The sequence below is a fragment of the Gymnoscopelus microlampas genome, assembly GCF_963454915.1.
Source record: "Gymnoscopelus microlampas genome assembly, chromosome: 18".
NCBI classification, from domain to species: Eukaryota; Metazoa; Chordata; class Actinopteri; order Myctophiformes; family Myctophidae; genus Gymnoscopelus; species Gymnoscopelus microlampas.
The window spans coordinates 27,350,436-27,367,772 of record NC_139955.1 but is presented as its reverse complement, the minus strand read 5'-3'; the positions used below and the strand labels follow the sequence as shown (position 1 = coordinate 27,367,772).

The 17,337-nt window shown below is 42.5% G+C and overlaps 1 protein-coding gene across 3 annotated transcripts; it reads left to right on the top strand.

The window, feature by feature from the left end:
- The first annotated feature begins 6,389 nt into the window (after nucleotides 1-6,389).
- On the top strand, nucleotides 6,390-16,466 carry LOC311034232 (eukaryotic peptide chain release factor subunit 1). Of its 3 annotated transcripts, none has more exons than XM_084042055.1 (11): nucleotides 6,390-6,518; nucleotides 6,979-7,089; nucleotides 9,029-9,204; nucleotides 10,377-10,516; nucleotides 11,187-11,325; nucleotides 11,668-11,858; nucleotides 13,506-13,635; nucleotides 14,562-14,735; nucleotides 14,851-14,915; nucleotides 15,045-15,192; nucleotides 15,760-16,466. In XM_084042055.1, exons 2-11 carry the CDS (start codon nucleotides 7,004-7,006, stop codon nucleotides 15,840-15,842), a joined length of 1,332 nt encoding a protein of 443 aa, XP_083898181.1. In that variant the 5' UTR covers nucleotides 6,390-6,518; nucleotides 6,979-7,003; the 3' UTR covers nucleotides 15,843-16,466. The 3 variants fall into 3 exon arrangements, with proteins under 3 accessions (XP_083898181.1, XP_083898179.1, XP_083898180.1); XM_084042053.1 differs by having other exon boundaries at nucleotides 6,399-6,522; XM_084042054.1 differs by lacking the exon at nucleotides 6,390-6,518 and adding an exon at nucleotides 6,707-6,841.
- The last annotated feature ends 871 nt before the right edge of the window (nucleotides 16,467-17,337 follow it).

Below are 17,337 nucleotides of genomic sequence, written 5' to 3'. Positions count from 1 at the left end.
AACATCACAAATGATACTGCACTTAAGAGTGCTCCTGTTATGCATACCATTCCCGCTGCAATGATGCCCTTCAACACCTTTCCGATAAAGGGATTTCTCTTGTTCATGACCCACTTCTTGTTTCTCTTTATTTCAGCCTTCATCACCCACCACATCTGATAGATGACATACGAGATGAGAGAGTCCTGGTACATTTCTGAACGTGTATCATCTTCCCCGCTGGCAGTTGTATGAGCTATTAGAATGTCTCCTGAAAGGAGAGACTTCTTCTCCTTTTTCTTCAAGAAGTACCATTTCCTTTTCGATGTTTTCGACGTTTTCGACAACGTCTGATCTTCTGCTCCCTGCTGGGCCGCCACGTGGAGATCCTGTTCTGCATCCTGTTCTGCATCCTGTTCTGCATCCTGTTGGGGTTGCCTCTTCAGGTCCGCCATAATACCATTTGGTGCCAGAATGAATGATTTCACTAAGACACACATGTTATATGGTGTGGAACGGTTACGTCACTAAGAGCTCCACGTCAGTTTGCCTGTCTGACATCCCCGAACTCTCGCCAGTTGGAACATCACAGCTGCAGGCTGTACTGAAGTCGTAGGGCTGCATATTGGGAATACAACATCCAGGTACTCTGACAACAGGTCACAAACAATACTGACTTCATAGATGACATCATAGTCTGGCCTTCACATACTTTGTGTCTATTTCACAGGCACAATACCCTGAGTTAATATGCGCGCGCGCATATTAACTCAGTCGAGTCAATGATGCGAGTCAATGATGCTGGATGATGGATTTGAGGAGTGGGTATTTATTGGCAGGTCCCACTGTCACCAGAAGAGGAAGAGCCTGTAAGGCAGTGTTGAAGTCTGGACCATGGATCAGCACGTCATCGAAATAGACATGCTTCTTCTGTGACGGTACATCAGCAAGCACTCTACATGAGCCCTGTTTCAAATGTGGCCGGGGTGTTACACAATCCGAAAGGCATGACTGTGAATTTCCACAATCCAGAGCGTCGTGAAGGCTGTCTTCTGGTGACAGTGGGACCTGCCAATAAATACCCACTCCTCAAATCCATCATCCAGCATCATTGACTCGGGGCAGGGGATGCCGGTCCTTCACCGTTATTTCATTCAGTGGTCTGAAATCGGCACAAAACCGCCACCCTGAATCAGCCTTCTTTGGCACCATTACCACAAGCGACACCCATGAGCTGCTTGAGGGTTCAATTACTCCAGCCGCTAACATCAGCCACACATTGTTCAGAGGCTTCCTGCTTCTTCAGTGGAATGCGCTGTGGTCGCTGACGAATGGGGTACTCCGTGCCTTTGTTGATCTCATGCCGGACTAAATGGGTCCTTCCCAGTCAGTGGGTGAAGTGGCAAAGACTGACCGGAACTCATACAGCACATCCCATAACTGCTGTTACCACACCGTTCATCAAAGAGGTGTAGTAAGCATGCTGGGTGTAATTTTCGCCCCTTTTGCTCTCACTAGGTGCAGGCGAGGTCATGTAATTAGCAGGGTCACTCGCTAACTTAACATTATATCTTTGTGTTCTTGATTCAACAGGCTGAGTGGTAGAAGACACAGGGTTCATAAAGTTAGCCTATTTATCTGCCAAACTCTGAAGCTGTGGAATAGCATCCCTCCAGCTAGCTATAGCGTTCCACCCGAACACCCCTCTATTCCCACCAGAGATATATTCGAGTGTGATACCCTTCTGGCATCAGTGTGATGTTTCGGGGTAGCTAGCAGGACGAGGCGAGGAGGCGATGTTCAAGTTGTTCTCAATAACACTGAGCCCAGATTTATTCCCTTGCTGGAAAAAAACTATAAAGAGGGTGGCTAGCCTTTTTTGCTCTCATAATATCAAGCCAGGTGAGATTGACAGCGTCGTGGAACCACGGTGGCCCCCGCAGACCGCCTCAAAGCAAAACACTCCATCCCCTTTTCATTTTCTTATGAAAAGGGGAGCCTAAACATATGGTCTACCTACTCCACTGATGGTGGTTTATTTGGTAGCATTTCATAGTATGTGTGACTGACTGGTTTTACTAATGTGGAAGTTGTCAGTCTAACAGCCGCCCCTACCCCCTCCGCAGCTCCAATTGCAGTTCCAGCCAGTTGACAGACAGGCAGTAGTATCACAAGGTTAATTCACCCATGCATGCACACAGTGATGTGACTTGCAAACGAGTGATAGAATACCGATTGCGCAAGTGCCATCATTCAGAATAGGGCATAGCAGTGGCGGCTATTTTGTGGCGCCACAGATAGAAAACACATTCATTTTTCCCATAGAGATTTCCGAAAGCCTTGGAACCAAGCCATCCAGGCTCCTGGTGAATCATGTCACCATAAAACATTTGATTTTGTGTCAAAAAAGATTTGAATATTTAATTATATTATATACTAGGCTATATTTAATAAATACCCATTTTTGCAGTTTTCAAATTTTATGGCCCCCTCTATGGTTCCCTATGCGGCCGCCTAAATAGGGCGCGCTGGCCCTGGAGAGCTCCCTCAATAAAAGGAACAGGACATACATCTATACATAGTACCCAGCGTTACAATATTTTTCTTATTGACATACTGTTCTGAGATAATTCTATGATCACAGATCGAATAACAGTTAATCCCAATGCTGTTTTTGGTCAAAATCCACTCGGATAGAGAACCCAGAGTAGCGTTAACGCTGTCAGTGAAAAAGCTGGGAACACAGAGTGAGCAGTCTGGCCATGGGTGTGCCAGAGCATCCTGTCCCACTGGACTCGATGTCTCCGTGAGGGAGAACCAAAAATGGCAGTTCATAACTATGCCTGCCCTTCAACTGCGGTAGAAAGTGTTGAAGTGCTAGAATTATAGCACAACACTCAAACACATTTATGTGGTGTGTCATTTCCTGTCTCGTCCAGAGCCCTCACAGCTCTATGGTCACCACCTCGCGATGTATCATGCAAGGGGATTGAACCCAAGGAGACACCCCTGAAAAGATATGCTCTATCTCACTATGGCTGCAGTGTGAGGAGGCAGTGGCTGGACGGCCTTACTATTCTGGACCTTTGGGGTTTCATATCTAAACGCAGGCCCTTTGGCACTACTGCTGTCACTGATGTCATCATCCCTGACAGCCTGATATATAACATATATCATTGTGTTTATTACATAATCCATTACAGGGCCATTATGTAGTATGTAGAATGGTCAATCAGAGAAACATATCTTGGACACAGGACACCATGACTATGTAATGTGTAGGGCTGGGTCATGTATGATTAGTAAAAGCTTCCCAGGCCTGAATAAATGTTGTTAAAGTATTATCTGTCTTATTCCTTTCATTATAAATTGATAAGAACAACGACAGTTAATCATCCTTACACAGCCTGAGAAAAAGGCTGAACCTCAACTTCCTGTCCTGGACCAAGACGATGAACACGAGACAGCTTTTCTCATAATTGACAGTAAGGCCCAACCGTGTCACAGGGCAAATTAAGGCTGCAGTATCCTGCTCCACATGTTCCCTGGTCAGAGCACAAACCAGCCAGTCATCCAGGATTTGCAACTCCATCCTGCATTTGCAGGGGCCAGCGCAGCCAACATTGTGAAAATCCATGGGGCCCGAACGGAAGCACCCTGAATTGATAAGCCCTGCCTTTCAATGCGAAGCACAGATATTGCCTGTGGTGTAGTCGTGTAGAGCTATAGGAACATGAAAAAATATGCATACTTTAGGTCTATTGAAGTGAACCAGCAGTGCAGTCTCACAGCTAGGAGCACGTTTGCTGTCCTTCACATGTGGAATGGCAACACCTTCAGATAGGTGTTAAGTATAGAACGAAAACTCATCTTTTTTTGTATTAACCAAAAGCATCCCAATACGCAGGCCAGCAGCAATAAGAACTCCATTTAACCCTTTACTGGGAAATCTGTTGTAGTACAAACAGATAAGGTCAGATGGCATGCCATGGCTAACTTCTCTTGAGTCTACAGGTACAACAGGTGCCCCCTGCTGGTCAGTCCCAAACAATACATTTCAAATACCAAATAGCTTTATGTTTACATTTCAGAAGACTCGCTCTCTACATAAACTTTTTAAGGAAGACTCCTTAGACAGAGACTGAGAAAATAGTATTTATTTTATTTCAACATGCTCATGAAGTGCTCTATGCTCTAAGTGAGGGGTAAAAACAAGTAGTAACGTTTCGGTCCTAGGACCTTGGTCAGTGCTTTATGAGTCGATCACTGACAGACATGTTGCTCTTATAGGGCTCTAGATCAGCTCAGGTTCTGAGGATCACTACTCAAGTACATCACCATGGCAATGGTGGCGTGGACATAAGATGACAGAACAAAAAGGACCTAATGTTACACATTACACATTAAATCATAATGCACACTTTGAGCACTTTATGAGCATGTTGAAATAAAATAAATACTATTTGTCTCTGTCTCTAAGGGGAGTCTTCCTCAAAAGGTTTATGTAGAGAGCAAGTCTTTTCCTGACAGTTTTCCTTTGTTTTTGAGGCCACTGCACCTGCAGTCAACCCTGAACAAAGCACGAAGAAGGGTGCAACAGTTTACCCTGTACATTTTAGCTATCCAATAATAATAATAATAATAATAATAATAATAAATGTTGTATTAGCATCATAATTATCATATCATAAATAAATAAATACATACATAAATAAATAAATAAATAAGCACTGCAGTTAACAAGAACATATGTCCTGGGAAAAATATTCCCTAGGGCCGACTGTCGGACCTTAATAGTAAATAAAAGTCATTGGCTGGCACAAGATAATTATAACTTCACGTCTCATCTATGACATTGGGGCAGAACAAGCACTCACAATTGTCCCATATTCTTCCCCTTCCTTCTCTTGTCTTTCACAGTTAATTAGTAGTGGTCAAGTGGAAAGGCTGCTCAAATTTCTGGTTGTGAGTAGAGCTTGAGAGCCAGGTAAGAGGGAACAATGAGCATGACACCACCACCTTGGGAGAAAAGTACCAGGCTTGCACTGAATATGGACAAATATTAGGCTGCTGTCATTTAATTTGGATAAAGTGGAAATAGCTGGTCTAGTACAATAGAATAATAGAATAGAATAGAATAGAATAGAATAGAATAGAATAGAATAGAATAGAATAGAATAGAATAGAATAGAATGCCTTAGTACTGGCATAAAACGGGGGGGAAAGTGCCATTTTAGATTGATTGAATACTTTATTAACAGTTTGTTAACAGTACAGTTGTACGATTTTACAATGATTGTTAAAAGGATAACACAAAAAGGCCAAGGGGCTTGTTTCCATTGTGGTCCTGAACGGTCCTGATTGATGCTTAAAAAAAGAAAAATCATGAAAAACTGAAGTGGTCGTTATCTGAAAAGTTCAGTTAACGACTTTTTCAGTGAGCCTTAATTTCTTTCATGTCCAAACTCGTCGAACTGTGTTCCATCGTCACATCATGTGAACTACAAGCCCCATAAAAAAAGCCATCATGTAAAACCCGCCCACTTCGCAACGACGAATAGTTTCAGGCCAATCACTGTTCACAATTTCATGATGACTTAAAACGGTAGCCAGTGTAAATCGTCCTCTGGTTTCTATGCAGTGTTGCCGTATTTTGTGAGAGAAATAAGCAACGAGGTCTAGGAAAACAAGCCCAAAAGATTGCTCTGCTATTTTCATAAAATCTTGCAATAAAATGTGGAATATTTTGAATATTTTTGAAACATTCTAACAACACAAATGCTCCCGGGCTCAAAACTTTTTCATGAAAATATTCGAGAACCACTGCAATAATAATTGAACTTTGTGGAAGCAAGCCTAAATAAGCAAGTACACTTTAGAAACAAGCCCAAAAAACCACAACCCGGCCCGCATTGGATACATCTGGGCATCTCCATGTAAAATTGGCTATTTTGTCCAAAATGTAAAAAAATATAAGTAATGTAAGTAAACATGATATGAACATGCACTGAAACTGTACATCATTATCAGACTTAATTTGATCCTCAACTTCTTGATTATGCCCCAAAATTACTGGATGTACAGGTTTTGTAGCAGTTGTAGAAATATAGACCTTAATTGTCGAAAGTGTAAGCATGTTCTATGGCTCTGGTACTACTAATCATGTATACTTTAAAACAGTTTCCAAATATTTTATTTTCAAACATTTTGGACAAAATAGCCACTTTTACATCGAGGTGCCCAGATGTCCTCACCTGGCTATCCTGTTACCCCCGCCCTTACAAGCAATTTTTACAAGCAATTTCACAGAAAAACAAGCCCAAAGTCGCTTATAATAAACGGACATGGCAACACTGTTTCTATGAGGTTTCCAGGAAGTGAACACCCCACCGTTCTAACCACCTCCCACATGTGTGAGAGCCCCATGGAAGAGAGCGGAACCGGTCGGAAAGAAGGCAACGTCATTTTTCCGACCACCGATTCATCGAGCTCGGCAGAGTAAAAAGCCGGAGAGCGGAGCGGTGTTATTTGAAGGCCAGGTAGGTACGTTGTCAAGAAGTTAACAACATAAAAACTCAACAGATGTGTTACACGTTTGACAGCCGGAGAGTTTTATTACAGCGTTTCCTGGGGGGGGCAACAACTGGCCAGGGCAAAGTAGGTCGTTGTGTGTCAACTATTGTTAGATAATGAACAGGGTGGACACTAGGGCCTGGGAAAACACTCCCCGGTAAGGCCTGGGCTTTCCGCGCACTTTAGTGCCAGAGACACCCAGGGTAGAGTCTTTCCTTTACGGTCGGTCCAGCAGCCTGCCACTGGGTCACAGGTGCCTTCACGGACACCGCGCCGTTAGTTTGGAGAGGTATATCGCTCGTTCTGACAGCCTAGTTTGGACTATTAAAGGACATTGGGTCTATTTTTGCTGCCGACCCGCCTAACCAACACAATTGTCTGTTGTTGACCGTTAACCACCAACATCTCTTCTCCACACTCTTCCAGGTGCTGAAGCGATTGCAGCAGAAAGATGGCGGACGACCCCAGCGCGGCAGACAGGAACGTGGAGATATGGAAGATCAAGAAGCTGATCAAAAGTTTGGAGGCTGCCCGTGGGTACGTGGATTCACTGGGGTCTGGTGTTCCACGGCGGAGCTGAGCGTTAGCCGTGTCGACGGGCCTTTGGAAGATGGCGAGTGTGTGGTTGTCGGTTGAGTGTGGCTGAATTTTGGGAGTGGTAGCTTAGCTTAGCTTAAGATAGAGACTACATCCCATAGATCGGGGGGACGGTCGCACTGGTTGGCTTGTTGGTTGTTGTTGGCGACTGTTGTGTGAAGTTGAGGCCAGGCTTTGGGGCTTAAATTAAACTAGAGTCATCAACAAAATAAGCATATACATAGGGCTGACTCCTTTTTCTTTTTTGAAATAGTGATGTTTTTTTAATGTAAATGTATATTGTAGCACTTTGAGATGTGTTCAAATGTAAAGTGCATTATCAATACATTTAATTAATATTACATATCTACCTCTTCAAGGATCCAATAGAGTACATTGTTTAAACACACTGACCTCCTTGGTCATTGTTGGATGGCTGCTTGTCACAACACTGATCTTAACAAATGTGGACTGTGATGTCTCCCATGACAATCATTAAGCCAATCGTAGTGCGATCGTCCGAGCTATAGGATTTATACTCTACCCTTAGCTAACTTCACTGACTTGTCCATTAGCCATGGCTAGCTAGCTAGCTAGCTTCTGTCGCATTGAACAGACAGAAGTTGAATCTTTGGTTGGTAGTGTTAATGTTTGAGGAATGACAATCAAGAGCATGTTGCCTCATATAATCACAATGGCGCTCATTTATCCGCCAGGCTAATAGGGCTGGCATGGAAACGTCATCCTTGTAAAAGAAATCACAGGCCGCTGTGTTTCTGTGAACAAGAAAGCACGTTGATAGAATGGAAGGCCGGCTCGGCTGGCTAACCGTATGTTCCCATATGGTCTAATCTCACAACGTGACCATGATGGAAGTTTGATGTTAGCAACTCGAGAATTCGTGACAATGCCCAAACATTACTTAAGAATTCCCAGACGAGCATGTTTCGGTTAGTTTTTTTTTTACTTGAGTCAAAGTTTCTTAATTGAGCGTTTTGTTAGCCACATACTGGCCAAGTGGAGATCATTTTGAACCCGAACACATAGACATAGCTGATAGTGATAATGAAGCATGTGGCCTCCAGTCGTCCCCGGGAGTTAATGTGAAATGTGGGTGTTAGCTTCAGTGGCTAACGGTTTGCTCTGCGACAGCTTGCCGTCTTGTATTGCGCAGAATTTGCTGTCCTGTGCTGTCTGCCATATTACGATTGCCCATTTGCCCTATATTCAACCAGCCGCCTCTACCTGTGTGTGTGTGTGTGTGTGTGTGTGTGTGTGTGCCGCGTCAGCTGTATGGTTTGCCTTTGACAGGTAGTGAATATAGACACAATGTGGAGTAGGAACTTTGGTGCAGTCCTTGGTGTCAAGGGCACATTGTATATTTCCTAACTTTAATCCCACTGTTCTCCAACCTTTCAGTTAGTGATGTGGTAATGTCTTTCAGAGGATGAGCTCTGTTGTCTTTGGGATAATAAAAAAAAGCAGATAAGAGTGCACTGAGGAATGAGGAAACTCTGAAGTGTCAGCTTTCAATTAGTGGTGCCAAAGAGTTGAAGTTGAACTTGTATTTGTTGTTGTGGCTCAAGGTGATTATGACTGTCATGTTGACACAGATAATTGATACTTTCTGTAGTTACCTATCCCCTCATGTAGTGTTATCACGTAAATCACAGGTTAATGGATACTGCTGTGCGTGTGTGTGTGTGTGTGTGTGTGTACGTACAAGTATAAATGCGTGTATATGCATGTGCGTCTGTGCGCACACATAGCTACATACATAAAGCATATACATCTTGGTGTGTTTGCCTATGTAGGGCAGTGTTTGAGCCTAGGTATATTTGTATCAAAGTGTATGTGCCTAGAATCTGTACTGACCATCTGTCCACTGTCTCTTTTTTAGTAATGGCACCAGTATGATCTCATTGATCATCCCCCCTAAGGACCAGATATCCAGAGTGGCCAAGATGTTGGCTGATGAGTTTGGCACTGCCTCCAACATCAAGAGTAGAGTCAACAGACTCTCTGTGCTTGGAGCCATCACCTCTGTACAGCAGAGGCTAAAACTCTACAACAAAGGTAAAGGAATCTGTTTGTCTGCAACTGTGATGTTATTGTTGGTAGCAGTTGGTTTGTAAACAGGAAGTAAACAAACTTGACAAGCAAGGAACAAACCTAACTTTTTGGCCTGATTTGAAAAAAGTTGAGAAGGGAAGTCCGCACACTGTATATCAGCTCCCAGGAGATAAACTGTATTGAGGACAATGTTGTGAGCCCACACAGGTCTTCGTCGGGTCTGACCTGGTGAAGGTGAACAGTGTTGTAATGTCAGTGAGAGTGCTCTCTCCGCAATTTCTTTCTTTGAATTTGCAAATATTCAGATATTACTGGTTCTAGATTGTTGTAAATCTGTAGTCTTTTAAAGTCTAATTGGTGAACATCAAGAAAACTCTAGATTGACTGGTGTTGTTGGATACTATTTTTTATTTCGTAAATGGTAAAAATGATATAGCGCTTTTATCCAAAGCGCTTTACATAGATTGTGCATTACATTCACCCATTCACACACACATTCATACACCGATGGCGGAGGAAACCATGCAAGGCATCAACCTGCTCATCGGGAGCAATTAGGGGTTCAGTGTCTTGCTCAAGGATGCTTCGACACGAACTCTGGGGAGCCCGCGATCGAACTGGGAACCTCAACCTCACAGTTGCCATCCGGCCACTCTACCCCTGAGCCACTGCCGCCCTGCATTTCGTAGATGGCTAATGTGACAGAGTGGGCATGCAAACCGTGGCACTGGAGGAGGTGCAAACACGTGCAATCAAATTTTTAACTAGTTTGGATGAACACATTTTACCATATTGGGGAAGTCTTTTTAACTGAGCATGTGCTATATATATATATATATATATATATATATATATATATAGATAGATAGATAGATAGATAGATAGCAGTTCTGCTCCCTTGGGCGCTCCCCTAGAGTTGGTGTCAAAGTGTCCTTGAGCAAGACGCTGAACCCCTAATTGCTCCCGATGAGCAGGTTGGTGCCTTGCATGGTTTCCTCCGCCATCGGTGTGTGAATGGGTTAATGGCACAATCAATGTAAAGCGCTATATAAATGCACCATTTACCACTTTGAGCATATCTGGTATCTATTTCTCTGCTATGTATTTTACTACTTATTTGGCTAATACCTGTTGCCTGTCTAATCCTATGGCCTCTTCATCTTCTCCCCTGGTAGTTCCACCTAATGGTTTGGTGGTGTATTGTGGCACAATTGTGACGGAGGAAGGCAAAGAGAAGAAAGTCAACATAGACTTTGAACCATTCAAACCAATCAACACCTCCCTGTACCTCTGTGACAACAAGTTCCACACCGAGGTGAGATTCTTTGCCTGCTTGTGATATGTGTGTGTTTGGGTGTATGAGACGGTGTATTTTGCACTGTCTTTTTGCCTCTTACAACCTTCTTGCCATATTATTATTATTTTTTTAATTACATTTTTTATCGCACGATTTTTGTAACCCATATTTTCACCCAGTGCCAATTGCCTAAGCTCGTAATCCTGGGCGCTACTCTCCCTCTGTCAGCCTGGGGAGAGCCCTGAACTGAGCTCATGCTACTTTCAATGGATGAGGAGTGAGCAGGCCTCTTCTTATCACCTGACAGGGGGGAGTTTCCCCGGTTAGACGTACCGTACGGAAGGAACACGTTATTCCAACCAGTTCCTTTCCCCTCTATTAGGCTGACCAGGGGGAGGCAGTATAGAGACCAGGATTACTGTATGTTTTTTGTGAGGGTACCTACCCTAGGGGACACGGGAAGAACATGCAAACTCCACATAGAAAGACCCTTTTGCCAACCCCACCGATGGTATGGGCACTGATGACGCGTCCCCAGCGCCCACAGTGTCCCCGGCAGGAATCTAACCCAGGACCTTCTAGCTGTGAGGCGACAGCGCTACCAACTGCGCCACCGTGCCCTGGTTACTTGTCATATTCTCACAATCTTCTTGCCTCTTCTCTCCTTTCCTCTTTACTTCCCCAAAAGGCATTGACAGCCCTGCTCTCCGATGACAGCAAGTTTGGATTCATCGTGATCGACGGCAGTGGGGCCCTGTTTGGAACACTGCAGGGCAACACCAGAGAGGTGCTGCACAAATTCACCGTTGACTTGCCCAAGAAGCACGGTAACACACACATTTTTTTTACTTAACTCTACAACCATTTCCATGGCAACGCAGATGGGCACACTCTTTCTTTCATGACATGATTGGCCATTTTACACAGGGGTAATTTTACTGACTTGCTTCATACACAGGGGGTTGTATGCCCCCACTCAATCAGTTTCCCACCACCCATGTATGACAAAATAGCAAAATGGCCACTTTTTTAATAAGCTCAATGGCAACATCAATAATACGTAAGGCATTGTTATAATGTGGTTATATTACTTTCTGTTCATTTGTGATGATCAGGTTTACCTGCTTTATCACTTACCTTTTGTGTTTCTATCTTTTTCTCCATCTCAGGCAGAGGAGGACAGTCAGCTCTGCGTTTTGCCCGTTTGAGGATGGAGAAGAGACACAACTATGTGAGGAAGGTGGCTGAGACAGCGGTCCAACTCTTTGTGTCTAATGACAAAGTAAACGTAGCCGGGATGGTCCTGGCTGGCTCTGCCGACTTCAAGACTGAACTCAGCCAATCTGACATGTTTGACCCGGTACGTGTGTTTGAATGCTGTGGCATTTGTTTGTATGCATGTCCTTAGAGTAGACTATCTGATCGTAGACTATCAGTCAATCTCAGTGTTTGTGAATGTAAACAACTCCCTAAAGCCATAAATTGACCCCTGTTTTCTGTAGTTTTGTACTCTAAAAACTGATGTACTTAGCTATCATTTACTAGTTTGGAAATAATTGCTTTAAGTAAGCATGCAGGAAAAACGGTCTCTTGGAGGCATTGGTTTGAGCATTACTAAAGAAAATGCACTCAAATAATAATGGCATGAGTGAAATATCGGACGGTACGTCATAATCAGACTTGAATGTACCCCTCAACTTCTTGTTTATCCCCAAAATGTCTGGCTTTACAGATTTTGTAGGATTTATAGAAATGGCCTTCATTGTCAAATGTTCATGTTCTAATCATGAATACTTTATATAAGACCATTTTCAAAATATTACATTTTTGTTACATTTTGGAAAAAATTGCTAAATTGACGTGCCCACTCTTGCCTAGTTTGATTTTGAAAACGAGGCCCCATTGCACTTTACAGTGTAGTTCTTGGTTCAAGGCCAAGATGGCAAGTAGAGATAAACATGAGACACATTGTCATGCTGTTGTGTTGAAAGTAATTAAATATTACTGTGATAGCAAATCCTAGTGTGAAACTCGTTTTGGTAAGCCCCTCCACTACTTCCAGCCTTCTCTGCGTTGGGCTCTGTTCTTGAAATGTGCATTGCTTATGACCATTTATCATTGGTCCATATAATAATTAGTTGCCTCTAACATCATTAACTTTAATCTGCTTTGTAGTTGGCATGGCTATCTTTATATTCATGGGTCACTGAAGTTCGTTTAAACTTCTATGTGGAAATTGAAGCACAAACCTTTTTAGATTTGGTCTTTGGTGATTACAATTACAAGCTTCATCAATTAGGCCCTGCAGGATTTAAACTCAAGCCGGTTATGTCATCCAGATTGGGCTTTTGGATGGCGCAGGGGTAGTACCTAGTGACCACCATCACAGAGTCTTGAGGGTTGAATCCACCGCAGTGTATCCCGCTTGCCGAGTGTCTACTCTACATGAACACAATTGGCTGTGTTCTGGGATGGGAAGCCGGGCGGGGAGGGCAATCTTTTTCACTGTGCAAGCGACTCTTACGGGCTGGGCGGTGCCATGTAAATAATAGCCCAAAGGAGTAGGATGGCAGAACTATATCCTCACGGTGGGGGCTCCTCACTGGCAGGTGAACCATTAGGGTACTACACCAGAGGCAGAAAAAATGTGGGAATGATTAATTGGCATAACAACTAAATAACATTGGTTACTCTAAATACATTTTTTTAAGATTTCTTTCCTTGTATTCATGTTCAGGGGTTTGAGTGTTGATTTTCATTGCATTTATTCATTTTCAAGGGGTTGGGTTTTTGTATATTGCTTGTATATGAATATATGCAATAACAATTGCTAAACATTTTCAAGGAGTTGAGCATTTGTTTTTCCTTGTTTCTGTTGCCCTCAGTGCTATTGGTGCTTTCGAAGGCTTCCTTGAATTCACCTCAACAGCCTGTTCATAGACACTTACACTAAACTTGGTTCCCTATGAGGAAGTTGAACAATTCCATTTCTTTTTTGTGAGTGCAGAGGTTACAGGCAAAGGTGCTGAAGCTGGTAGATATATCCTACGGGGGAGAAAATGGTTTCAACCAGGCTATCGAGCTCTCTGCAGAAGTCCTCTCCAATGTCAAGTTCATCCAGGAAAAGAAGCTCATAGGTGGGTGTTCCATGTTTGTCTACATATCAGGAAAATGTTTTTGTGGTCTGTAAATGTGAAGACAAAGCTTGGAATTTGTTGTGATGGTAATTTTTCTGAAGGCTGATACTCAAGTCAAAGTGTATGCAATAAAGAGACCTATGATTAATCAGGACCTGCGAAATGTGTCCCTTTTGAGACTTCATATTGCCCTTCTAGAGCATATCCGTGGGCATAATATGGACATATACCTAACAATGGATGCCTGAATAAATGTTTATTTTGATATCAAAAGGCCAATCTTAATTACTTCTTGAAAACAAAAATGTACTGCGTGATGACAGCGGGTTCCTCCAAACACACCTGATTTTAATGACAGTTCTACTCCGTTTTGAATCCAGACGGTGTATTACTTGTTTTAAACTTAAACATTTTTGGTTCAAAATAAGCAACTTAGTAACATAAACATGCTTCACACACTGCCCCTCTCTTTCTCCGTCGGGCTGCATGAGATGCAGGCTTCAAACATAATGCCTTCCCATAACCTTCTGATTGGTTCAGAAACATACAGGCTACCGACTAAAACTACCGACTAAAACTCCAAAATAAAATGACCGAAAAAGACATTTCACCAGTTCTTTAAACCTTTTTGCTCATTTGTATGCAATGAAATGGAAGTATTTACATGGTAACTAATCTTGCCCCCCTTGCCCCTACTCTCGTCTCACAACACAACCGGTCACGGCAGATGGCTGCTCACCTAGAGCCAGGTTCTGTTTGAGGTTTCTTCCTGTTATAGGGGAGTTTTTCCTTGCCGCCATCGCCAAGTAATTGTTGGGTCCTTGTAAAGTATGGTCTTTGACTGCTGTACTGTATGTAGTGCCATGAGATAACTTCTGTTGTGTATTTGGCGCTATATAAATGAAGTGAAATTGGCCCCTCTGCAGGACGGTACTTTGATGAGATCAGCCAGGACACGGGGAAGTACTGCTTTGGGGTAGAGGACACACTGAAAGCCTTGGAAATGGGAGCAGTGGAGATCCTCATCGTCTACGAGAACTTAGATACTATGCGCTACATTCTTCGTGTGCACGGCGCTGAGAGCAACGGACTTGAGAATGGTACAGACACACATACATTGACATAATCCTTTGTTGTTGTCTGTGTTATTGCCAACAATAAGAGCCATGGAAATGCAAACTGTAAATAGGCCTCTTGTCTTATTTTTGTCTCCAGATGAGAAAACCTTGTATTTAACGCCAGAGCAGGAGAAGGACAAGTCCCACTTTACAGACAAGGAGGTAGGCACAACATATAAATAGTACACACTTGTATATAAATATATAGATATGTTTTAATCCTCTGTCTGTGGTCATTGTGTAGTATTGACTTTCATTCATTTCACTCATTGCTTGTGTTTGTGTTTCCAGACAGGGCAGGAGCATGAGCTGATTGAGAGCATGCCTCTGCTGGAATGGTTCGCTAACAACTACAAGAAGTTTGGAGCCACGCTGGAGATAGTTACAGACAAGAGTCAGGAGGGTTCTCAGTTTGTCAAGGGCTTTGGAGGCATTGGGGGTAAGCTCTCCCTTGACATTGGTTCTATGCTACATGCCATGGCCAGAGTTTATTTGAGGCAGAGTTAGTGGTTAGTAAGCTGCATGTTTGGTCCCTTGAGTTAGAGATGGTACAAATTTATTTGAATTCAATGTCCCAACATTTTAGACACTTACAAGTGGGTATAATACTCGTTTGCCAGTCCATCTAATGTGTAGGATTTTTATGACACAGAATATTGATGTCGTGACTAAATTAAAAAAGAGAAAAGAAAAATGGTGTAGGCTAATCATTTGGGAATAATGTACAGTATTTTCAAGCTGGCACTCAGCACTTTTTTAAATTTCCTCCAGGACCTGTAAATTAGCTTTAGTATTATGTATTTTATTCACATAGTAATTCCTTTTAATAAGGGATTGAAGGATTTTGTGAATGCAAGCTTTTTTCACATTTAAACTCCCTCTCATATCTAGTGCGGATTAGTCCAGTAAAAGAAATCTTTCTTTAATGATATGATTTTACAATTCATTACGAGCTAGCCAGCCTCATTGTCTGTCTTTTTAATCTATGATATCTTTTGATTCTCAGGTATTTTACGGTACAGGGTGGATTTCCAGGGCATGGAGTACCAAGGAGAGGACGATGAGTTCTTTGATCTGGATGACTACTAGGTAGTCTGGGACTGATACTGGGAGGAAAAAAAGAAAAGGAATGAATGAAGAAATGAGGAAAGAAAAATGCCACCTCTCTTTTGCAGCACGTGAGAGGGGGAGCCGAATTAACAGACACACTTTCCGACACCAGTTGTACACACAAACATGCAAACACATGTCATACACACCCATAAAAAAACTCACACAAGCTGAAGAGGAGTGAGATTTTCTTTCAATCCAGAGAGGGAGAAAGCCCTTACTGAATAAATCCCTGACTTATAGAGTGCTGGTTCCTTCCCCTAGTTGGATTGAACTCAACTCGTTTTTGTTTCTTTCTTTCTTTTTTTTTTCTTCTCCCTGCCATTTTGAACACAACAGCAAGTTCCCAGAGCCCCCGCTGACCCCCCAGCCCGGACTGAAGAAGAACTTTGGACTCACTCCTCACATATAGAAAATATATTTTCCTTTCTACCTTTGCCCTATCTCCCTTCTATGCTTTCTCTCCTCTTTTTTTTTTTTTTGCGCATTTCATTTTTTTACTGGTAACTGCTGCTGTTGTATTTTATGAGAGTGGGGGATTTTTTTTTACCTGGGTTTCTGTAGAGACAGGGGGACAAAGTATTAAATTTGAACTGCTGAAAACCATTGCTACCTCCTTATCAGCTGTGGTCTCAATCCTGTGGAGTGTCTGTTTCCTCCCCAAAGGGACTGACCGTTCCCTGCTCTCCTCCCAACACATGAATGTGATAGTCCTGTTTGCCCATTAACTAAAACATAACTGGTTGTAGGGGAACTGAACTGTCACATTGAATCATCCAAATTAAAGGAATAGTTCCCCCAAAGATGAAAATTCTGTCTTTCTACTTGCCATTTTACGCCAGTTGAAACACAGGTGACATTTATTTGTCTACATAACAAGGGGGTTGCTGGCACAACTATGTTGCATCCTTCTCTGTGACAACTGTTTGTTTGTTTTAAAATAGAGCAAATGATCATAAATGTAGTAATGTGCAACATAATAGCCTTCTGAAGTAAAATGATTGCACTGTGGAAAATACCTATTTACACTTGTGCTCGCTTTACACAACGCAACATTGCAGACTAATGCGTCTACATTAGATTTGCAACAAATTATGGTCTAAATCTAGATATTTTCCTATCGGTGTGGTCATTTGGCTTCTGAGGACTATGCTGCACGAGCTGTATCCAGTGATTTCATGATGATTTTTACTCTGACTTGAGTTTTGGAGAAGGCTGCTACAAATCTTTGCTTGCAACTTTCGTTATGTGGACAAGGAAACTTCAGCTGGCATACATAATGCCAGACTTTCTGTTTGGGTTCAACTATTTCTTTAAAACTTTATATTGTAATTCTACATGAAAGCCAGGGTGACAAAACCTTAATGTCAAATGTATACAGTGCCAATTCAGACTAGTTGATCAGTATAGATGAAATCTTTAATTTCTAATTCTATCAAGATTGAATACTACCTATGCCAAATTGTGTTGCTGA

Bases quoted from the DNA above. Each gene is read 5' to 3' on its own strand.
- LOC311034232 (XM_084042055.1), top strand. From the start codon at position 7,004: ATGGCGGACGACCCCAGCGCGGCAGACAGGAACGTGGAGATATGGAAG. The intron at 7,090-9,028 runs GTACGTGGATTC...TCTCTTTTTTAG, and splicing joins AGTTTGGAGGCTGCCCGTGG to TAATGGCACCAGTATGATCT. The intron at 10,517-11,186 runs GTGAGATTCTTT...CTTCCCCAAAAG, and splicing joins ACAACAAGTTCCACACCGAG to GCATTGACAGCCCTGCTCTC.